The sequence below is a fragment of the Ahaetulla prasina genome, chromosome 6 (assembly GCF_028640845.1).
Source record: "Ahaetulla prasina isolate Xishuangbanna chromosome 6, ASM2864084v1, whole genome shotgun sequence".
Lineage (NCBI taxonomy): Eukaryota > Metazoa > Chordata > Lepidosauria > Squamata > Colubridae > Ahaetulla > Ahaetulla prasina.
This window is the reverse complement of record NC_080544.1, coordinates 42,915,025-42,937,971: the sequence shown is the minus strand read 5'-3', so window position 1 is coordinate 42,937,971 and position 22,947 is coordinate 42,915,025. Positions and strand designations below refer to the sequence as shown.

At 43.0% G+C, this 22,947-nt stretch overlaps 1 protein-coding gene across 2 annotated transcripts in view; it reads right to left on the bottom strand.

The window, feature by feature from the left end:
• C6H10orf90 (chromosome 6 C10orf90 homolog) overlaps nt 1-22,947 on the bottom strand; it is a 301,626-nt gene that overhangs the window by 210,531 nt on the left and 68,148 nt on the right. The window contains exons 1-2 of one of the 2 annotated variants that reach the window (XM_058189027.1): nt 4,250-4,329; nt 1,568-1,709 (exon numbers count right to left, since the gene is read on the bottom strand). Coding sequence is in view for 1 of the 2 variants with exons in the window: in XM_058189026.1 (XP_058045009.1) it covers nt 9,370-9,502 (133 nt within the window). In the remaining variant the exon portion in view is untranslated. Of the gene's footprint in view, nt 1-1,567; nt 1,710-4,249; nt 4,330-9,369; nt 9,524-22,947 lie in introns of those variants that run through there. The other variant, XM_058189026.1, reaches the window with a different exon arrangement.

Here is a 22,947-nt window from a genome sequence, read left to right as displayed (position 1 = left end):
AAACTATAACTTTAATTATTCAGTAAACTGGATTCATTTAACAGCAAAGGTGTCCCTGTGGATTTTTACTCTGCTGGTTGTTGACAAATATGGGTGTGTGTGTGTGCTCATCTCTGTTTCAAAGCCATCAAGCCAGCACAGTCCAAAGACATCTCTGCAGTCTTGTGGCTAGCATGCCACAGAACACTGTCATCTTCCCACCAAAGTGGTACCTATTTATCTATTCACATTTGCATGCCTTCAAACTGCTAGGTTGGCAGGAGCTGGAGCAAGGACAGCAGCTCAACCCATTCCATGATGCTTTTGTCTCTAACCTGGGCTGCTGGCTTTCCAACTAAAAAAACCCCAGCATTTTAACTGCTGAGCCACCACACTGCCTAATTGAATATAAATGTACATTTTTCATAATTCTTGACACTAAGAATTATTTAGAATAAATATTTGAAAATACAAATTATGTGTTGCTAAATTAAAATTCCTTCATAAATCAGGTGACTTATAATAGAATCTGGCTTTTATATTTGGTTTCTCCAATTCTTATTCTAAAACATGCACTTTATAAGACCAGTCCTATGTCTGTGGGATAGAAAACTAATTTAATAAGAACAAAATGTTCCCCTCCCTCTAACTACTGCATATATACTCCCTCAACTACTACAGGCTGATAAATAAATTCTTAGTTCTATTTAGTTCAGATACAGTTTGAGAAGTGCTTTGTTCCTCTTGCACAGTGAACACCTCGGTCATACCTAAATATACCTTATCTCGCATGTCCTACATACTCAACATCCTACCAACAAAAGTAGAGGACGTTAAGTTAACTGTATGATATCCTGAACTATTATCAGTGGCATGTGATACATTTATAATGCAATGGCATGGTGATAATTTTTGCTTGGTACCCTATGTTTTTGTGATTGGATATATGTGAAAAATGGAGTATGTGAGGCCTATTCAAAGCAGGCTCTAGAGGCAGAAAGTTTCTTCAGGATATTTTCATATGCAGTGAGATCAGAGGTGGTATTCAGCAGGTTCTGACCAGTTCTGGAGAACTGGTAGCAGAAATTTTGAGTAGTTTGGAGAACCAGTAAATACCAACTCTGACTGGCCCCACCCCCATCTATTCTTTGCCTCCCGAGTCCCAGCTGATTGGGAGGAAATGGGGATTTCCTTCCTTCCCCTGACACGTCCGCCTAGCCAAGTCACGCCTGCCAAGCCATTGCCACACCCGCCAAGCCATGCCCACAGAACCAGTAATAAAAAATTTTGAATCCCACCACTGAGTGAGGTTTTTAAGAACATAAGATGTTTTCTTATGCAGTGTATTAAAAACTATGAGAATGATTTATGAAGATACAACAAAATAAGGTTCGAACAACCAAAAGGTGATTCTTATAAGAAGTGGATGAGGAAATGGCATTCTGGTAGAATAGTTTGTTGAACATGAGAAAAGTTCCAAGAAAAGATTTGATAAGCTGGGTGGGCTGCTGAAGTCTTATTATTAGATATATATGGGGACTGTAGTCCTTTGGAGATATTATATAGAATAAGGTATCATGCATCCTACCTCAATTCTTCTGGAGGCCAAGCCTAAAATGACCCACTGGACTTTAAGTTGGGTTGTTATGATGCTGCTATGAATGCATCACTCTGTTTTAGTTCAGAAAGTGGACAGCACAAGTTGCAAATCTGCATTTGTTTCTGAGTCTCTAAATTTGAAAAGAGAAGAAATAGGAATGGAGATATCATAAAGACATTGTTTATGCCAGTTTCAGCTCTGCAGTGAGGAATATATATTCTTACCAGTGAGAAGATTTGCTCTATGATTCTCCCATTCTTTATGGGAAAATGACGGCCATGTAGCTATGAAACTCTCTAAAATTATTCCTAAAACATTTCTTTATAAGTTGCACATGTCCCTGTTTCTATAAAGTATTTTTCAATTGGCCCTGAAATGTAAAATATCCTTATATCATTTAGTTCTGTCTGAATCATGTTTAAACATTTGAGCCCTTATTATTGCATTATTTCAGTACATTGTTATAATTAAATGAATGTTAAATATTATAACATTAGTCAGTGTTACCTAATTCCTGTCCTGTTTTTAAATCAGACTTTTTCCGCAAAACCTAAAAGAAGTGTTTTTGATTGCCTCTTAAAATTCACAATTTAAGAGTCAAAAGGTTGTTATGTGTTTCACAAAACACTAAAATTCTGCAAATAGCATTGATCAGGAAAAAAATGGAGAATGGCTAGATAAGAACCTTATCCAACGTCTTAAATAATTTACTGCATATGTCATGTTCAAATTTCACGAGAGTTTACTTTATAAAAGACAACTGCCTGCCTGTTTGAGTGACCTGCAGATTATGAATACTGTACAGTTCAGAATAATGTGTTTATCTACTTGACATTTTAATCTTTAAATCTCCTTTTCTTCTAACCTTTACAAAGCAGATTGGATTTGGAAGATAATAACCTTATTTGAACATGAGGTGAAATGTGGTACTTAAGAGTATTGTGTATATTAAACACACTTTACATAAAGATTAAAACTTCCACATAAATTCTAATACCATTAGGACAACAGAGACATTCACAGCAAAAGAAAGCATGGCAATTGCAGATTCTTAATGTAAGCAATGGGCTCCATGCATTTATTACTTTTCTGATGCCTCAATATGTTTCTTTCTGATATTATACATCTAGCCTTATAACTTTGATCAGTTAAATTTAATCAGTAAATCAGAATAGATATTTTCCCCCTGCTTCTAAATAGCTTACAGCATCAACAGAAATTGAACAGTAGTATTCATTTTTAATTTCTCACAGGTAGATGTGATTCATAAAGAGCTCTACTAAATGATAGAACTGGGCGGGGTGTGTGTATGTAGGAAGATACAGAATTGGGGGGGGGGAGATGGTTAGGAAGGTTATTGCCTCCCTAAAACAACACCATGTTTTTCACAGAGGACATTGTCACTGAAAATCTGTTAATTTGTGTTTCTCCCATAACCTCACATACTACAAAAAGAGCTAGTATAGTGTAGTGATTTAGGTACTCAACTAGCAGTCAGGAGATCAGGTTGAAGTTCAGCAGAAGCTCACTGAGTGACCCTGGGACAGTCCTTTTTTCTTAGCCGAGTGTATCTTTAAAGTTGCTTTTAAAACTGGGGGAAATGCCAAGTAGGAGTATGAATGTATGCTGCCTTGCATTTCTCAATGTAAAGAAGGAGATAAATCTAACAAACTAATAAAGAGGGAAAACCTGAAACAGTTCTGCTTTGCAGAGAGTAAAGAAAGGTTCAGAAAGAATAGCTCTTCTCCCTCCTGAAGCATACTGGATCCATATTATTTAGAGCATTATGATCAGTGCCAGTAAGCTGAGTTGTGCCTGGAAGCTGACTGATAAAAGATTCATTGGGTGAGTGGTGACATTTGTTCCCTCTGTCTAATACTTGAATATTGTTCCCATTCTTACTACTGTATAGCTTTGGGAAGTTTTAAAGCATTCTATTATGATTTAATAGATTACATAATATTTAAAATAAGAGATAAGCTCCTTGTTTTCCAAGATATCGTATGAAGCCAGACAGACAGAAATGGAAGAGGAGGAGGGAGGGGAGGGGGAGGATTATTCCTTGATATAACAAGAACTTGTCCATCAGGAAATAAAGCTGCACTCCATATTTTCAAGGAGTGCATGAGTCCATCTAAACAAGGCAAGCATACTTAGGCAGAATCATCTGATTCTTAATCTGAATGCATAGATTTGTTAGCAGCCCCTAGCCTTGAACCAGTGATATAGGACTGCACAACTTTAGCCATTGTAAGCAGTGACATTTTAAATCTTTTGGTCACAGAAAAGACTACATTAATATTTAAATAAATTAGGGGGCACCCAAGTTGTTATTATTTCAAAGATTCTGAACTCAAAACATAACAAAAAATTAGATTCGTTTCAAATTTATTCTGAGAAACACTGGCCTCCTTACCATTCCTAATCCAGAAGATAACCCAAGGGTAGTTATTGGGTAATCCTAGGACCAATGTCACTCATTCTGCTGCCTGAAATTCTTACTTTCTGGTTTTGAAACCATTTCACCTGTCAAGTTGAGGCTCGGTTTGGGGAAAGCTATAAGATGACCATGCTCATCTCCCCTCTCCCCCGAGAAATTTTCCACCAACTCAACATTATTCCTAAAAACAGGCCTTACAGCCACATCTGGAAGGCGGGTGTGGTACTTACCTGAGGTTGCCTATTTGGGTGCTTTTCTTTCTCTCCTTTGCAAATCAAGATGAAGCATCGCTGGGCTATGTTTTGCGTGGGAAGCCAGTTCCGTCCCACAATATCCTTTATTATCACATGTTCTCTAGCTCCAGCACCAAAGTTTTTTAACTGACACTTTTTGACCGCATGTCGTGCGAGGTATTTCTTGCCATTGGCATTGTTTCCTGGATAGCGCATAGCACTATGGATCTTGTTGTTAAAAGGACAGCTGCCTGAACAGACGCTTCTTTGTTCTCACTTTGGATGCTGAAAGCTATTTAAAAAGCCGCTGCTGTTCAAACTTTCATCTCTCCCGAAAAATTTCAGACTGTGATGTCCTTTGCTCTGTTAAATCCAAAAACTATATGAAAGTGAATATTCAATATGAAAAGCCTCAGCTGCAACATTATTAAGGTATTCTACGAAGTCCTTCGGAACTGGATATGTTCGCATTTCATCTGATCCTTTTCAGTCAAGTCTCATTGTTGCCAGGCTATCAAGTAACTGGAAATTAATCTCTGATTTCAAAGTGCTTCAGAACTGAATTAAAAGTACTTTCAAAGTGCTTTGAAATCAGCACCTTGAACAATTGGATTCAAATCATTTAAACGATATTCATAACTGAATTCTGAATTTTTCATGAGGAAGTAGAAAAAAAAGGGAGTGGGTGAAAGTCATTTATATATTAGTTTGTAGGATGACCCTTGTAAAATATTCCAGGATAATTCCTGATAATAGAAGCCTGCAGAATTGTACACATACACACACAGGAACTACATCTACCAAGGGCATGAGTGACAGGATTCTCCCTCCTTCTGCTTCTTGGCTGGAACTTGGAAGTGAAGTCAATAAAGTTGATCTGGCTTTGAAAAAGGAAGAGAATTTCATTCATTGCCAGGTCAAAATCAGTCATGTATTGCCATCTTCATCACAGTTTAGAATCGTGATGGCAAACCTATGGCATGCGTGCTGGAAGTGGCATGCAGAGCCATCTCTCTGGGCACGTGACCTGTTGCCCAATGCTCTTTTGGGTTCTGGTCTTCACATGCACGAGAGTGCCAGAAACCGGAAGAGCAGCTGCCCAGTGCACATGCGTGCACTGAGCGGCTGTTCTTCCGGTTTCTGTCTCATGCATGCCCACCGGCCACCTGATCTTCCAGTTTCTGGAATGCATGCATGCGCGAAGACCAGCTGGCTGGTGCACATGCGCATGCCAGAAACCAGAAAATCATCTTCTTGGCACACGCATGCGCGCCTGGTGGCTGCTCTTCCGGTTCTTGGCATGCACACAGGTGCATGTTCCCATTTCAGCATTCGGTGCCGAAAAGGTTCGCCAACACTGGTCTAGAACTTCCGTCAGGTTTTCTAAACTGTGAAAGAGAACTATCCTTCAAAGTACTGAGAACTCTTTCAGCCCAATCCACTTCACAGAGTTGCTGTTGTCAGGAAAATCAGAAGGAGGATTAGGTACGTTAAAACTATTCCATTCTCTTTATTCAAGTGAATATGATCATTTTTCCATATGACTTGGTGAACTCTAAAATACCTAAAAAGAAAAGTGTTGGATTTAGCAATAGTTCTTTTCTATCTTGCCAGTTAGATGCCTGGTTTGTGAACTCATGTTTGCATCTTCCTAACAAAGGCATAATCCTTTTTTCTGCCATGTATTCATGATATCATTTTCATCTCAACCTCAGGCCATAGCTGAGGAAGCTTAAAGTCATCTTTTAACAGTTTCACTTTTAAAGTGGTTTCCCTCCTTTCATCATATTTCTTTTTTGTCATGGATACAATTTAGCATCCTTCACTGATTAAATGGTTATTGTATCAATCAGAAATTGAGATCTGTCTGAATATTACTAGCAAGTTTAGGCTGCTATGGGTATTTTCCTTTGCTTCCTATTACTGGGAAATGTTCTCCATGGCCATTTTGGCTGAGGTTGAGATACCTGCTTTTGGAAGAAGCATCTGCCCAATGCAATGCTTCCAAAAGTGCTTGTTAGAGTCTTAAATAAACTTCTTGTAAACAAAGCATGGTGCTCGTTTGAGAACTAAATTAACATATTTTTTCTGATGATACTAATTCTGAACTGGACAAAAGGTCAACTTAAACTAGAAAAGATATCCAAGTTCTACCACGTGCTGTTTCTGTCAACATTGGATGCTTTAATTTAACTAGTCTCTACTAACATGAGATTTTGTGTGGCCAAACCTTTTACTGCTTGGATAGACCTTGGAATTAGTAGACTTGCTTATCATGTTGACTGTGAAGTCCAAGGGTAAATTTCATCCACTGCATCTCCAAGTCCATTAAATGGGATCGAGAGATAGGAAGGTTTGAATATTTGCATAGAATAGAACTGGGAGGGACCTTGGAGGTCTTCTAGTCCATCCCCCTGCTCAAGCAGGAGAACCTATACTATTTCAGATAAGTGATGGTCTAGTCTCTTATTAAAAACCTCCAGTGATGGAGCACCCTCGATTTCTGAAGGCAGGCTGTTCCACTGGTTTCTCTCTTTTGTTTAGTTTCCAAATAGTTCATCCTGCCCTCTGGTGTTTTGTAGAATAATTTGACCCCTTCATGTCACCACTAGTCCTTCTTTTCTTTAGACTAGCCAAACCCAAATCCTGCAGCGTTCTTCATATGTTTTAATCTCCAGGCCTTTGATCATATTAGTTGGTCTTCTCTGAACTTTTTCCAAAGTCTCAATACTTTTTTTGTAGTATGGTAACCAAAATTGGTATTCCAGGTGTGGTCTTACTAGGGTTTTATAAAGCAATACCCTGTTTCCCTGAAAATAAGACATCCCCTAATAATAAGCCCAATCAGGCTTTTGAGCGCATGCGCTACAATTAGCCTCTCCCAAAAAATAAGTCCTCCCCAAAAATATTTAAATGCAGAGCTGAAAATCAGGTAAGACAGCAAGAATAACCCCATATTGCTCCATGTGCCCCAAAATAATAAGACCTCCCCAAAAATTCTGGGGTTTAAAAAAATATAAGACAGGGTCTTATTTTCGGGACTATTTTGATTCTATGCCTCTGTTTGTAAAACCCAATATTGTATTGGCTTTTTGGCTGCTGCTGCAGACTGCTGGCTCATATTCAAATGATCATCCACTAGGACTCTGAGGTCCCTCTCACAGTTATTGTTTCTGAGCCACAGCACCCATGCTGGCCTTGCCAACTCAGAATAACCTTCCTGACTTCAATGGGTCTCACAACCATATTTATTTCTTAAATTTATAAGCTGCTTGTCTCACACTGCAATGTGTGGCATTGCTCTGGGCGGCATATAAATTTAACAAATAAGGTATTAAAGATCTCACCGTAACTTATTCCTGTGATCTTTTTGGTGACTCTTTGGGGCATTGAGCAGCAACTGTTGAGCCAGATACTAGATTGCTCTAGTTGCTAGTATGATGACACAAATCACTTATTAAGCTTCACAATTTTATTATGAAATCACTGTCCCTGACTTCAACCATTTTTCAACAACAAGAATTGAGGGAAATGATAGGATAGTATTAATTGATGAATATGTTGATAATAATATGAACTTGATTCCAAAAACATTTCTATAAGAGTAAATTCCATTGATCCCAGAGTTTTAAAACATGCATACTGAAATTTGTAGCCTGAAGTCTTTCATTTTCCGGCATTAGTTTCATTAGGATTGTTAGCAAACTGCCTGCATTTCTTATCCATGGCCAGTCAATTTGTGAAATGAATCATCTTCAGAAAAAAATATTGTGAGAAAAATCTGTAAAGGCAGGTCTAGGACAAATAACCAGGGAGAAACACAGAGAAAACATTGGCATATTACTACTTCTGCCTGGCTGAGTTCTAAATTTCCCAAGAACCGGAGGTTGAATGCTATCATAAAACAATTGTATTGTTAGTAATTGTAGCTGTTAGGTAGATAATTAACATAAATGAGCTCCAATCACTCTCTTTTAATGTCTAAGGAATTGATTTTTCTGGTGCACAATGCATTTAGATATGCCGTTGATGATATGCAGTTATGTGTTTATGAACTCTCAAAAGAAAAGGAACCAGGGGTACAAGATGCCTGTATTTCATATGTGTTAATTCTTAATATGCTTTATAATGAGATTAATATTTACAGCTATGAAAGATGTTCCATTGTAGGTTACACAGTGCTTTTGAATTTATCTTCAGAGGGTTGCACAGATCCAATAAAGCATTCAGTAGCAATAAAATATATTACAATGAATCCATGAACCTAGTTTCCCCTGAGAGATAATATATTGTTTTCTTTTTCTTATGGGTTCTGTTTTTTAAGTATGCTTCAAATGTGAATCTTTAGCTCCCTATACCCAAGGATCCAAAATGGGCCTTTTTTAAGCAGCAGTAGAAGAATTGATGTGCTGAGTTTCTTTGTGCCTTATAGTTTTGTTAAGCCAAAAGAGAATTTGGGGATTGAGAGCTCCTTGTAGATTTAAAACAATCACAATGCAGATTTCAAAGATTAACACTTCCTCCCTCTCTCTGTGTATGTTTGTCTCTCTCTCTCTATTGGAATAATGATGCAGGTAATAGATCATTGGTGTCCATTTCAAATACATTTTTTTTTTGTTTTTAGAAGCTTGATGAGAACTCAAACTGTTTAAATCAGGATAGGGTTGATTTTAAGCCAGTAAGAATCTACTTTTTTTTAATTGGGATCCTGAGATTAATTAATTACAGGCCAGATGTAAAATTAAGACTGAAGTAGACAGGTATACAATAAAAAGCAATGTCCTCAATTCAGCAATTTGTAAACATTACCAAAAACACATTCTCATTTTCTAGAGAATTGGCAGCCAAGATAAGAAACATGAGAAATTAAAAACAATCACCAATATAAGAACAATACAAATCTTTTAAGAAAACTAATACGTAGGCTCTATCAGACACACTAGCCCTCAGGTCTAGGAACACAATCATGTCTTCAGGGCACTGCAAAAGGCCAGCAAGGTCAGGGCCAATCTGATCTCCATGAGAATGAGTTCCACAGGGAAGGCACTGCAATGAAAAAGATTGTCTTCTAATTCCCACTAGATGGCACTCTTTAATGGATAAGAATGATACCATACCTCCTCTTCCAGGTAATGGGATGGGATGGATAGACATTATCATGAAGAAGCAATCCTGCCAATAACCAAAACTGCTTGTACTGTTTCTTTTTGTACCAACTGCAGCTTCCAGATGCTCTTCAAGGGTCACCATGTAATGGTATCTGAGAATGACCTTGGGAGACAGGGAGAAGAGACAAAGTCAAGAGAATGGACAGCTAAAAGGCAACTGGGCAGTGCAAACGGCTCAGAAGGGACCCTCTCTAGTTTCTTGGATTGTAAAGGGGGTGGGGAGAAATGTATTTTCAGACAAATATAAACCTCATGGGTTTCAGCACAAGATCTATTTTATAGGAAAGTAACAGTAGATAAAGACAAACAGTTAAATTTATCCAGAGTTATTAGAACATGGAGAGTAGAAAAATAAAATCAAGAGAGCAACTGCAAAGCAGGGGTGAAATCCAGCAGGTTCTGACAGGTTCTGGGGAACTGGTAGCAGAAATTTTGAGCACTTTGGAGAACTGGCAAATACCACCTCTGGCTGGCACCAGAGTGGGGTGGGAATGGAGATTTTGCAGTATTCTTCCTGTTGTGTCTTGCCCGCCCTCAGAGCAGCCGGGGCCTTCTTATCTGCTCCCGAACACGGAGGAATGTATGCCTCCCGGCCCCAGTCCTGGCTCCATGCCCAGACAAACTGCAGAAGAAGGAGCACCTCTCGGCCCCAGCCCTGACTCCATGCCCAGGCAAACAGAGCAGCTAGACCCCTCCCCCTCCTCCACAGCATGTGAGCCTGAGGAGGGTTTATTACCAACAGCTGATTGGAGTGACCCTCGCATCAGAAGATTGGATAGGCGGAGGCAACAGAAGGAAGGGAGGGGCAGGCCTTAATGAGTGCTGAGTCATGGAGCCACACCCCATGGCTTATATAAGGATCTGCTTTCTGGCAGTCTCTGAGTCAGGCAAAAGTCGAACTTATCTTGCTGAAGTCACTTACTGGTCTCCTGCCTGCTCTGAGGACTTTGCTAGGACTTTGGGCAGAGCTGCAGAGGCAAGCCTGATTCGGATTTCCCTGACCCGGCCGTCAGCGGAGGAGTGGGACACGACACTTCCCCTGCCATGCCACGCCCACCATGCCACACCCACAGAACCGTTAATAAAAAAAAATTGGACTTCACCACTGCTGCAAAGGGATTCAGTTTTCAATAGTGTTCAAAGCGCAGTTAAGAGAAAGATTCGAGGTGGCTTATGACACAGAACTGAGTAACAGACAGAATTTGATCTATATATAAACTGTGAACATGTAATTGCTAATATGTATAAACTTTTACTGAACTGTGAAATAGAAGAAGAAAAAGTGTAAGACTGTGTGACAAATGAGCTAAGAATTTTGATGGAACATATTGATGGAACAGTGGGAAGGAACATACTGATAAAACAGTGGGAAAATATGTGATTAAAAGGACTGATATTTACATTGCTGTAACTTAAAAGAAAAGTTTTACAAAATGATACACCATTGACAGTTGACTCCAGAAGATTTGTCTAGAATGTACAGTATAAAGATACATCCAATTTATGTTGGAAATGTGGACAACATGTAAGCGTCATTTTATCATGTCTGCAGGTTTTGAAAAAAGCAAGAAATATTGGAGTTCAAATACTTATAATGATACAAAGAACGTTAAAGATCAACATTCAAGGAAATTAGAACTTTACTTGGAATAGAAAGACTGAAATACCCATATCACAGGATTAGTTGGTGAAAATGACAGAAATAGCAGAGATGGCAAAACTAATGTGTTTGATTAGAGGAAGATCAATAACTACATTTATTAGTAGAATAATACATTATTCTGCATTATTATTAGTAATAATAATAATACATTTATTCTGGAAAAGCCCTTATGGACTTCTTGCTGAAAAAAATAGAAAAATGAAATTGTGATTTATGGGTTTGAAGATTAGAAAAGGTAGCTTATGGAAAGAACGAGAATATGATGTAATCTTAGAGAGAGGGTATGATATAAATCTATCTATAATTTCTATTAAGAAGATCGGAAGCTACTCCTTTTCTTTTGCTTCTCTATTTTGTTTTCGATATTTCTTTTTCATTTTATTATGACTTTTCTTCATTTTTCTTTAATTCAACATTTGTACTGTTATTCTGTTGAAAAACTTCAATAATTTATTTATTTTTTTAAAAATGAACCTACAGCAAATAAGTGTCTACAAGGCCAGCTCAAAGACCTGACCAATATTGGATTTTCTCAATATTTTTAACAGCTCTGTCAAGGTTTTGTGACTAGTATCCTATTGTGGTGATAAGCCCATGTAACGTGTTTAGCAGAATAAATCCAGCTTTTTAATGATTAGGTCTGTCTCTAGTAAAAACATCTATTATCCAGAATATAATCTTGGATGAAAATATTGATTGGGCATGTAACTCAGCTGGATTGCAAATGAAAGAACTCTTTAGATGAATAGGGTTGAACAGAGAGTGGGTCTTTTTTTTAAAGCCAATCTAAAATCTCAGTTAGTGGCTCTACAAGCAGTAAAGAGGGTTTAATTTCCTGTTGCACTGTGAGTGGACCAAACAGGCCAGCAATGCTTTTCAGCTGTTATGTATGTATGTGTTTTATTTATTTATTTATTTATTTATTTATTTATTTATTTATTTATTTATTTATTTATTTATTTATTTTTGTTATTTATTTATTTATTTTGTCATACAGTATATATAAGCATAAGCATGAAATAATTGTACAATATATAAGCATATATATGAGTATGAGTATGTAATCACGATATGAATTGGATACAATTAAAGGGAACATTAGGACAGGAACGGTAGGCACGCTTGTGCACTTATGCACACCCTTTACAGACCTCTTAGGAATGGGGTGAGGTCAATGGTAGATAGTTTTTGGTTGAAGCTTTGGGGATTTTGGGAAGATACCACAGAGTCAGGTAGTTTATTTCAAGCATTAACAACTCTGTTACTGAAGTCATATTTTCTGCAATCAAGATTGGAGCGGTTAACATTAAGCTTAAATCTATTGTGTGCTCATGTATTGTTGCAATTGAAGCTGAAGTAGTCTTCAACAGGAAGGAAATTGTAATAGATGATTCTATGAGTTAAACTCAGGCGGCGTAGCTCTAAATTTTCTAAACCCAGGATTTCAAGTCTGGTGGCATAAGGTATTTTGTTGTATTCAGAGGAGTGGAGAACTCTTCTTGTAAAATATTTCTGGACCCATTCAATTGTATTGTATTGATGTCAGATACTGTGTACAATATCTCCCCCCATAAAGATATCTGAGCAATGGAACAGTCAAAGGCTGGATGCCATGTTCATTATTCTGACAAATAACAAACTCGGATAGATTAACTTCAGTTTGTACTTCAAGATTGGGGCAGGCAGGTCCAATCTTCTGTATTTTTAGAAATGTATTTGTTAAGTTCGGGAAGTAACGAGGCTGGAGACCAGGGTAGTGACAACAGCTCTTTAATATAGGGTGAACCCAGCAACAGGCTGGGGGAAAAACCTCTCCTTTTATACAGTTCTGCTGGAGGCTTCGTCCAATCAGCAACGTGCTGATTTCCCGCTCAAATATTTAAAGGTACAAACATGAATACATAACACTCCTCCCCTCCCAGAAAACACTTTGCCTCTATTTACATATTTATTTACATGTTATTTTTCGACGAGTCACTAAATAACCTGGGCGTCTCAGTTCTTTCTGACCTGCGCGGTTCAGTTCTGGTGAGTTTTGAGCTGGTCGGAGGGCTGTTTTCTCCTCCCAGCTCTCTCTGAGCCAACGGGCTCTGGATTATTGGCTGACTCTTTTCTTGGCCATCTGGCCTTGATTACTTCTGAAACTTTCCCAGCTGTTTCCCTCGGAACCTGATGGCGTCGCTGGAACTCTGGGACCTCAGCTAAGTCTTGCCTCCCGGGTTATTGTCAGCTGTGAATTCAAATTGGTATTGGTCATGATTTGTTTCCATTTGGTTCGGTTTGATCAGTTATTCGCTTCTTAACTGATCTATGTGGCGCCCACACTCGGTTGTCTGGTAGCTCTACCACGTCGATTTTGGCCCGTTATCTTTATTATTTGGCCTGCATAACCAACTAGGGCCGTCCCCATAGTTTCGGGCCCACACCGTCGCCTATGCTCATTTCCTTGTCTTTTCTAGTTCCCCTTGTAACCCTCGGTGTGTAATGGGGTTCAAACGGTCAAGTGGGCACCGGAGTTTCGTCCCATTAGCAATTCGCTGGGCTTTTTCCGTGGCTGTGCTTGGGGTTCTGTGCTGGACGGCTAGGAAAAGTCTATTTTGTTTGCCAGTCACCTGGCTTGAGCCTGACACGCCTCCTTAGCGCCCGGACGGAACGCCTGCAAGGCCATTCGACGAGGGTGGAAAGGCGCAGAGAGGGCATGTCGGATGCCTCCTCTGCCAGGTATTCTTCAAACTGGGCTGCCGTGAATTGAGGCTCATTGTCGGACACCAGAGTGTCCGCAACCCGTGAGTTGCGAATAGGTGGCGAGGGTTGCGATTACTGCTCGGCCGTAGTGGATTTCATGAGTATGATCTCCAACCATTTAGAGAATGCATCCACAACCACTAGGAACGTTTGGCCGTGAAAGGGCCAGCAAAATCAATGTGGATTCTTGACCAGGGCCCTTGGGGCTTTTCCCATTCTCTGACTGGGGCCGTTGGGGGTAGAGGTCTGGACTCTTGGCAAGCCTGGCATTTCCCTACCCTCTCAGCAATCTCTGCCCATGAGTGGCCACCACACATAGCTTCTAGCTAACCCCTTCATCCTTACGATCCCTGGGTGACCTCGTGGAGGAGGTCCAATACCTTTCCCTTAATTTATCAGGAATTATTACACGATCACCCCATAACAGGCACCCCTTGAGCCGAGAGCTCATCTCGCTTTTAACAAATTCTTTGAACTGCTCACCGCGCAGGCCACCCTCTCTGTACCCAACCGAGTACAGTCCTTAACACAATGTCCCGTATGATGCCCGAGCCACTTCCTTAGATGTGACTGGGCCAGAGTCCAAAGAGTCAATAAGTAGGATGGGTGTCCCCGGAGTGGGGTCTTCGGTCGCCCTGGTAGTGGGCATCGGCTTAACGCGCCTGCATGCCCCACTTCTTTCCTGGTCGATGCTGCAGCTTGTACGAATAAGCGGCTAAGAATATAGTCCATCGGGTCAAGCGTGGCGAAAGTGCCACAGGCGTGGGCGATCGCCAGCCAGTATCCTAGTAGCGGTCTGTGGTCAGTCACGATTTCAAAATTCCGCCCAAAGACATACTCGTGGAATTTTTGACCCCTGACACAATGGCTAGTGCTTCTTTGTCTAATTGGCTGTAGTTCCTCTCTGGGAGGACATCGTTCTAGAGTAAAAGCTATAGGGGCTTCTGTGCCGTTTGGAAGTCTATGGCTGAGTACAGCCCCACCCCATAAGGGAGGCATCGCAAACCAGCACTAGGGGTAATGAGTTGTGATATTGGATGAGCAGGCTATCACTTGAGAGCAGGTTCTTTACTGCTTCAAAAGCCCTATTTTCTGACTTTCCCAAGACCAAACAGTATTTTTCCTAAGAGCCTATGCAGCGGTTCCAACGGTTGCTTTGTTCTTTAAAAGACCGAAAAATTAACCAACCCCAGGAATGCCTGCAGCTCTGCTTTGTTTTTGGGCGCTGGAGCCTTCCTAATTGCCTTAACCTTGCTCTCAGTAGGGTGAATTTTCTTGTCTATCCGTAGCCCAAGAAATCGACGGATTCGACCCCTATCTGGCATTTGTTTACCTTGACTTTTAATCCGCTGTCCGGAAAATGCCCAAAACCTTTCTTAACGCTCCCCAATTCCTCCATGTTTTCCCTGAAATTAGGACATCATCAAGTAGGGAACTACCCTGGGAGCCCTGCAGAAGTCGTTCCATTAGGTTTTGAACAGCCCTGGTGCCACACTCACCCCAAATTGCAATCGGTGCACTTGAAGGCCCCCGTGCATAATCGCTTGGGCTTCGCAGCGGGCGCTCACGGCAGTTGTTGGTAGGCTTGGGCCAAGTCTAACTTTGCAAAGACTTGCCTTGCCCCAAAGAGTGCAATAAGTGTTGCACCACGGGAACCGGTAAGCGCTTCTGTAAGGCTTTGTTAAGCGCGCTTTGTAGTCAGCGAAATTTAATTGACCCGTCCGGTTTTATTGGGGTGACGATTGCCTCCCACTTTGCGTGATCGACTGGCACCAAAATCCCTGATTTATGAGCTTGTCCAGCTCCTTATCGATTTTTGGTTTTAGGCAAAGGACTCTCCTCGCCTTAAGCCTAATGGGAGCTACCTGGGGTCTAAGTTGAAGGAAATAGGGGTCCCTTGTACTTGCCCAGGCAGTCCTTGAAGACATCTTCAACTCGTTAAAGAGAATGTCTTTCAGGTTACAGTCACTTGTAGATGCCAGTCACTCCCATGCCCAGGGCACGAAACCAGTCTAGTCCCAACAGACTGGGCAGAGTTCCTTCGACGATCGTGATGGGCAGGGTCTTTTTATGTGGTCCGGACCGACTCGGACGGAGGTGGTCCTCAACAGGGATGCGATTCCCTGGTAGTCATGGATCGCAGCCGTTGTGCTTGCAGGTGGCGTCATGACGGACAGTGACTTCGCCAAAGTGTCCCAGGACATGATGGTGATCGCTGATCCCGTGTCTACTTCAAGCCGGCACCGCATCCTCTATTTTTGGCTGGTGAAGATCTTCTTCTCCACTTGAGGCGCGCCTATGACCAGTCGTTTGGTTTGAACTGCGCCTTTTTGTTTGAGCCAATCGCGGTCGCCTTGCCGATTCCGCCTGATTGGTCAGATTTGAATTTTCGCGAAGGTTGGGCCGCTCGACAAACTTGAGCTAGGTGCCTTTCTTCCGCACCGACATGTCGCCCTTAAACTTGCAGCGTTACGCTGGTGTTGACCTCCGCAGCTTCCGCACTCGTCCTCGGTCCCTTTGTCGCTTTCTCGGTGCGGCAGACCCTTCCTCATCTTCACCGCCGGATTCGGTCTGAACCTCCTCCTGGTGCACCGGAGTTGCCTTCGCGCCTTCTGTGGGACCGGCTTCTGCAGTGTCTCTGCCGCTTGGGAGGACATTTCATGTGCTCTGGCTTCGTCCAGAGCGTTGGCCAGCGCCAGGTTGCTCTTTGCTAGCAGCCGCCGCCAAACGGATGTCTTTGACCCTCGGATGAGTTGCTCGAGAGCACCTCGTCTGGAAGGTCACGGTATCCGCAGTCCTTGGGACGCTTTTCTTAGGGCGCCATGTAGTCACCCGATGGATTCGCCCCTCCATCTGCCTTCGCTCTCCGATTCAAACCGCCGCACGTATTTGGACGTTGGCGCGTGGTTTTTAGTAAAGTCTGTAAAGTTGGCCACACCGACTGTGCAACGGCGTTGGCTCCGCCAGGGCTTCCGCGATATCAATGACCTCCGGACCACAATGGCTTAAGAAAGCCCTTTTCGGTTATCTGGAACTCCTTGCAGTTCGTTGGCTTCTAGAAAGCTTTCGAAACGGGTCATATACGTTCCCCATTTCTCTTTAGCCGAGTCAAACGGTGCGGGCGGAGTGTAACTGGCCATCTCCACTTTTCTGCCCTGGGTTTGCTGGGTTCGGGTCTATCGTGCTTCAGCTCGGTTCTGGTTCTCCTTAGCCTCGAGATCCCATCCTCGTCGCCAATGTTAAGTTCGGGAAGTAACGAGGCTGGAGACCAGGGTAGTGACAACAGCTCTTTAATATAGGGTGAACCCAGCAACAGGCTGGGGGAAAAACCTCTCCTTTTATACAGTTCTGCTGGAGGCTTCGTCCAATCAGCAACGTGCTGATTTCCCGCTCAAATATTTAAAGGTACAAACATGAATACATAACAGTATTGTTTCCTCTCTTTATGCTTTTTCCTTCCGGTCTGATATTTTTCTCAGAATGCTTAATCATTTTAACCACTTTAACAAGCAATTCTGAGCAGATAATTCTAAATTGTTCCTTGGGGTTAGGTTTCAAATAAAACAAAATCCTCTTCCCCAGTTCCAGCCACTGTTCACCTACGTCGCTCCAGCACCAGTCTTAGTTGTTCCTAGTACATTCAAATAAATAAAATAAATAAATGTGTCAAAATTCACCCCAACCTCATTCCCATTCCACATGAAGGAGAGGATTGGTGGATGTTTTCCCAGCAGCTGGTGAAGTTTGATGAGAACAGAGGAGCAAAAACTGGAACAATGCTTCCTTTAATATGTTTTGGACACCTACATTTACATCCATTTTGCATTATCATATTTATGGCAGAATAGTGAGTGGCAGTGAGGCCAACCACTATTGTTAAAGTTTTCTGCAAGTTCAGAGACTAGTGCATGGTACTTTACCTTAGACATGAAAAAGAACCCAGAGTGTAGCATACATAGTAACAGATTGTACTCCATCTTTAATATCAAAGAGATAAATTATTGAAATGATTTAACATGAAGGGTAGTAAGCACCGGGCCACAAGCAACATTAATTTATTTCACACAAGACAAGTAATGATTAAGGATACCTTTTTCAAGTATACAAGTGATTTATAAGATGTGGCTTCAGTTATCTACGCTATTATTTCAGAAGCAGTCCCACTGATTTTAAGAGGATTACTTCCGAACATAATGTCTGAGACGTATGTTGTAAGGGTTTGTTCATATGCTTCCACTTGTGGTAATAAGAAAATATCTCTGGAGTTCTGGAATCATTCCCTGATCTTCTTTGCAAAGCCAGAATCAGTGAAATCTCTCATCCGTAAAAAGTTTGTTACAATAGAAATTATACATTACTATTTGTGAAACAGAACTCCAGTAAGTAATTTAACAAGTGTTAAACGTAAATGGTGTGAAACCTTTCATACATACCTCTATAATTATTTAACATACATACCTGTATAATTATTTCAGATTTATAAAAGTTCTGTATAGGCCTTATACTATCAGAGAAAATACATGGAAGAATAGGCCACCTAGCATAATTTATTGAATAAGTACACTGTACTATGCTCTACAAAAATGAGTCAGGATTCCCCATAGTGGCATCTGCAAATATTTTTCTAGTTCTGTTCTGTTCTGTTCTGCTCTACCCTATTCTACCCTACCCAACCCCACCCCACCCTACACTACACTATTCTAATTATTTTCTTTCAATGGAAGTAAAATTAAATAAGAATCTATTATGCTACTGAAGAAAATATAAATCTCAAATATAAACTTTATTTTAAAGCAGAGCTCTCCAACCTTGGCAACTTTAAGACTTGTGGACTGCAACCCAAAGCTTTGCTGGCTGAGGAATTCTGGGATTTGAAGTCCACAAGTCTTAAAGTTGCCAAGGTTGGAGACCCCTGTTTTAAAGGGTGTTTCTGGGTCTCACGTATACCCCAGGAGCACTCTTAGAAGATAACTGTGACAATAGTCAGCATCTCAGTGCTGTTTGTAATGAGCCCACGTGCCCAGAAAGAAACTGAACAAAGGTAAACCGAAAGGGTAGAGAACATCCTGAGAGATTAGAAAGAATAGTGAGAAACAGCATCAATTTACCTTGTAACAAATGACTGTTATATGATGTGTCATGCCTATAACAGAAGCTATGTTATGAAAATGCCCATGATATGCTCCCAAAATTCTACAAGTGTTCACCAGCTTTAAAATGTTGATTTGAAACTTTTAAACTAAAGTAGATTTTCTTAAACCATGACTTTCAAGTGTTTTGGAACAATTGCTCCAGAAATCCCAAATATCATAGCCAGTGGTAGGATTCAAGTAATTTAATAACCAGTTCTCTGCCTTAATGACTTCTTCCAACAACCAGTTTGCCAAACTGCTCAGAAAGTTAACAACCAGTTCTCCCGAAGTGGTGCGAACTGGCTGAATCCTATCACTAATCATAGCTGTAATTTATCTTTAAATATTTTGGCGGGAAACAAGCACGTTGCTGATTGGTTGAAGCCGCTGGTTAAACCGTATATAAGGAGAGGTTTTTCCCCAGCCCAGTTGCTGGGTTCACCATATAGTAAAGAGCTGTTGTCACTACCCTGGTCTCCTGCCTCGTTATTGCCCGAATCAAACACTGGCGACGAGGATGGGATTTCGAGGTTAAGAGCACCAGGGCAGGCTGAACACACGAAAGAACCGAACCCACCAAAGCTCAGGGCAGAATCGCAGCGATGGCCAGCTACACTCCGCCCGCGCCGTTTGACCCAGCCAGGGAGAAATGGGGAACGTACATAACCCGTTTCGAGAGCTTCCTGGAGGCAAATGAGCTGCAAGGAGTTCCAGACAACCGCAAAAGGGCATATTTCCTGAGCCACTGCGGTCCCGAGGTCATCGACATCGCGGAAGCCTAGCAGCCAACGCGTACAATCGGTATCGTGGCAAACTCTGCAAAATCTCCTAAAGAACCATTCGCGCCAACACCGTCCAAGCACGACGTGTTTGAATTTGGAGGCGCAGACAGCAAGAGGCGAATCCATCAGCGAGTACATGGCTGCGCTGAGAAAAGCCTCCAAAGACTGTGGGTACCGAGATTTGGACGAGGAGCTACTAGAGCAACTCATCCGTGGGGTCAGAGACATGCGTTTGCGGAGGCGGCTGCTATCAAAAAGCAATCTAACGCAGCAAGCGCTCTGGACGGCCAGAGCTCATGAGATGTCACCAAGCGGCAAGAAACCCTAGAAGCCACTCACGCCAACGGCGAGTGCAAAAAACCCGGTGCTGTGAAGAAATCCAGACCCGAATCAGGCGGCGAGGATGAGGAGGTTTGCCTCACCGAGAGAGGGGCAAAGACCGGGATGAATGCGGAAGTTGCGGAGGCAACACCAGCGTCAACGATGCAAGTTCAAGGACGCTACATGTCGGCGGTGCGAGAAGAAGCACCTGGCTCAAGTCTGTGAGCACCCCAACCTTCCCCGAAATTCAAATCGACCAATCAGGCGCAGGATCGGCAAGGCGACCCGCGATTGGTCAAAACAAAAAGGCGCAATTCAAATCGAGCGACGTTTAATAGGCCGTGCAGCAACCAGCGTCGAGAAGAAAATCTTCACCAGACCGAAGATAGAAGGAGTGCCGTGCCGACTAGAAGTGGACACAGGGTCAGCGATCACAATCATGTCCTGGGACACTTTTGCAAAAGTTTGCGAAAACCGCCAAGCGCAAACTGCAAACACAACGGCTACGGTGCACGACTAAGAGATCGCATCCCTGTTAGAGGGACCACCTCCGTCCGGCGTCGATACCGGACCACAGAAGACCCTGCCCATCACGATAGTCGAAGGACCCTGCCAAGTCTGTTGGGACTAGACTGGTTCCGTGCATTGGGCATGGGAGTGACTGGCATCTACAGAAGTGACTGTAACCTAAAAGACACACTCATGAACGAGTTTGAAGATGTCTTCAAGGACTGCCTGGGCAAGTACAAGGGGACCCCTATTTCCTTCAACTTAGACCCCCAGGTAGCCCCCATTAGGTTAAAGGCAAGGAGAGTCCCTTTGCCCTTAAACCTAAGATTGACAAGGAGATAGATAAGCTCATAAATCAGGGATTCTGGTGCCAGTCGATCACGCAAAGTGGGAGGCGTAATCATCACCCAGTAAAACCAGATGGGTCAGTTAGAATCTGCGCTGATTAAAAGCGGCGTTAAACAAAGCCTTACAAAAAGCCTACCCGGTTCCCGTGGTGCAACACTTGCTGCACTCGTTGGGGCAAGGGCAAGTCTTTGCAAAGTTAGACTTGGCTCAAGCCTATCAACAACTGCCCGTAGACGCCAACACAGCCGAAGCCCAAACGATTGTAACTCACAGAGGTGCGTTCAAGTGTACCCGATTACAATTTGGGGTGAGTGTGGCACCGGGGCTATTCCAAAATTTAATGGAACGACTTCTGAAAGGGCTCCCCGGGGTAGTCCCCTATTTCGATGATGTATTGATATCAGCCGAAAATGTAGAGGAATTGGGGGAGCGCTTGAGAAAAGTTCTGGGCATTTTCCGGTCAGCCGGACTAAAGGTTAAAGTGAACAAATGCCAGATAGGGGTAGAATCAGTAGAGTTCTTGGGCTACAGAATAGACAAGAAGGGAATTCACCCCACTGAAAGCAAGGTCAAGGCAATAAGAAAGTGTTGTGACCCAGGTTCCTGGACCCAGACTCCTGGACTCGGATGATTCAGAAAATGAGGGAGAAGACCTGGCAAGCCCTGCTTCTCTTGAGCCCTCTCCCTCCCTGGCACCCACTCAAAGGGAGGGGCCGGCAAGGCCTGATTCTCCCGGGCCTTCTTCTGATTTGTAGCGCCCCAAGAACAGTTTTGGAGGGACGCAAGATTACGAAGGCTTGATCGGCGTGCGCAGCAGCGGAAGAGTTGGGACAAAGCCAAGTCATAATTGTCATGCAGTGACATCTGCAGAGACTATAAATAGGAGGCGGGACTTCCTGGTTTTTTGTCTTGGACAAAGCAATGAATTTGGCGCGAGCTAATTCATGGAGGGAAGAATATATTAAGTGAGTAATTCTGGCCTTATCTATAATTTCCTCGTTATCTCCAGAAACTTGGCAGGCCCGTGGGTAGACGTGGCCAGGACATGTATCTATGTAAATAAAAGGAAAAAAAAGGAAGGCCTCTGACGGACTCTTTGCTGGGAGTATTGGGGGAAGGGAAACAGAACATTTTGTCCAAGACCTGACTAAAACATCTTCCACCAAAGATGGACCAGCAGCAGGTACAGCAGCAGTTAGAGCAGCTACAAGCGGCTAATCAACAGCTCCAGCAGCAAGTGGCTCACTTGGCAGGCCAACTTGCTGCCAGGAATGTGCCTGCAGCCCCCCCCCATCCTCCCACTCCTCCTCCTCCTCGGAAGTGCCCGATAACCGTGCGGATAAGTTTTCTGGGCAGCCTGAGATGTTCCCGACCTTCTTGGGACAGTGCCAGCTCTACATGGCTATGAGGCCAGAGGATTTCCCAGACGACCGGGCTAAGGTGGCCTTCGTGATTAACCTTCTTTCCGGCTCGGCTGCTCGATGGGCCACGCCCCTCTTGCTCCAGGACAGCCCCCTGCTGGCGGACCAACAGCGTTTTTGGCAGCACCTACGCACCATGTATGAGGACCCCGTTCGAATGCTGACGGCAACCAGGCGCCTTAAGGAACTCCGTCAAGGGAAACGCCCCCTGCAGGAGTACATCGCGGTTCGTCTTTTGTGCCAGGACTCTGACTGGAATGATGCAGCGCTGGTGGGACGTTCAGGAGGGACTCTCAGAGGAATTGCAGAGGAGCTGGCCCGCGTGGGCGCCCATACCTCGACAACTTGGTGCCCTTTGTCTCCGCCTCGATGCCCGTCTGCAACGGCGACCGTCCTCGCACCCCGGGACCCTCCGTCGACATCTGCACCCCACTTCCTGCACCACCAGCACCCAGGGTCGCCCCACGTTTTGTAACCGCTGCGGAAGAGCCCATGGAGTTGGGGCGGCCAGACCGCCTAACAGCCCAGGAGCGGAACCGGGCGCCAAGGGGATTGTGCCTGTACTGTGGGGAGCCCGCCGCCGCTTCTTGCCCCAAGCGAAGTGG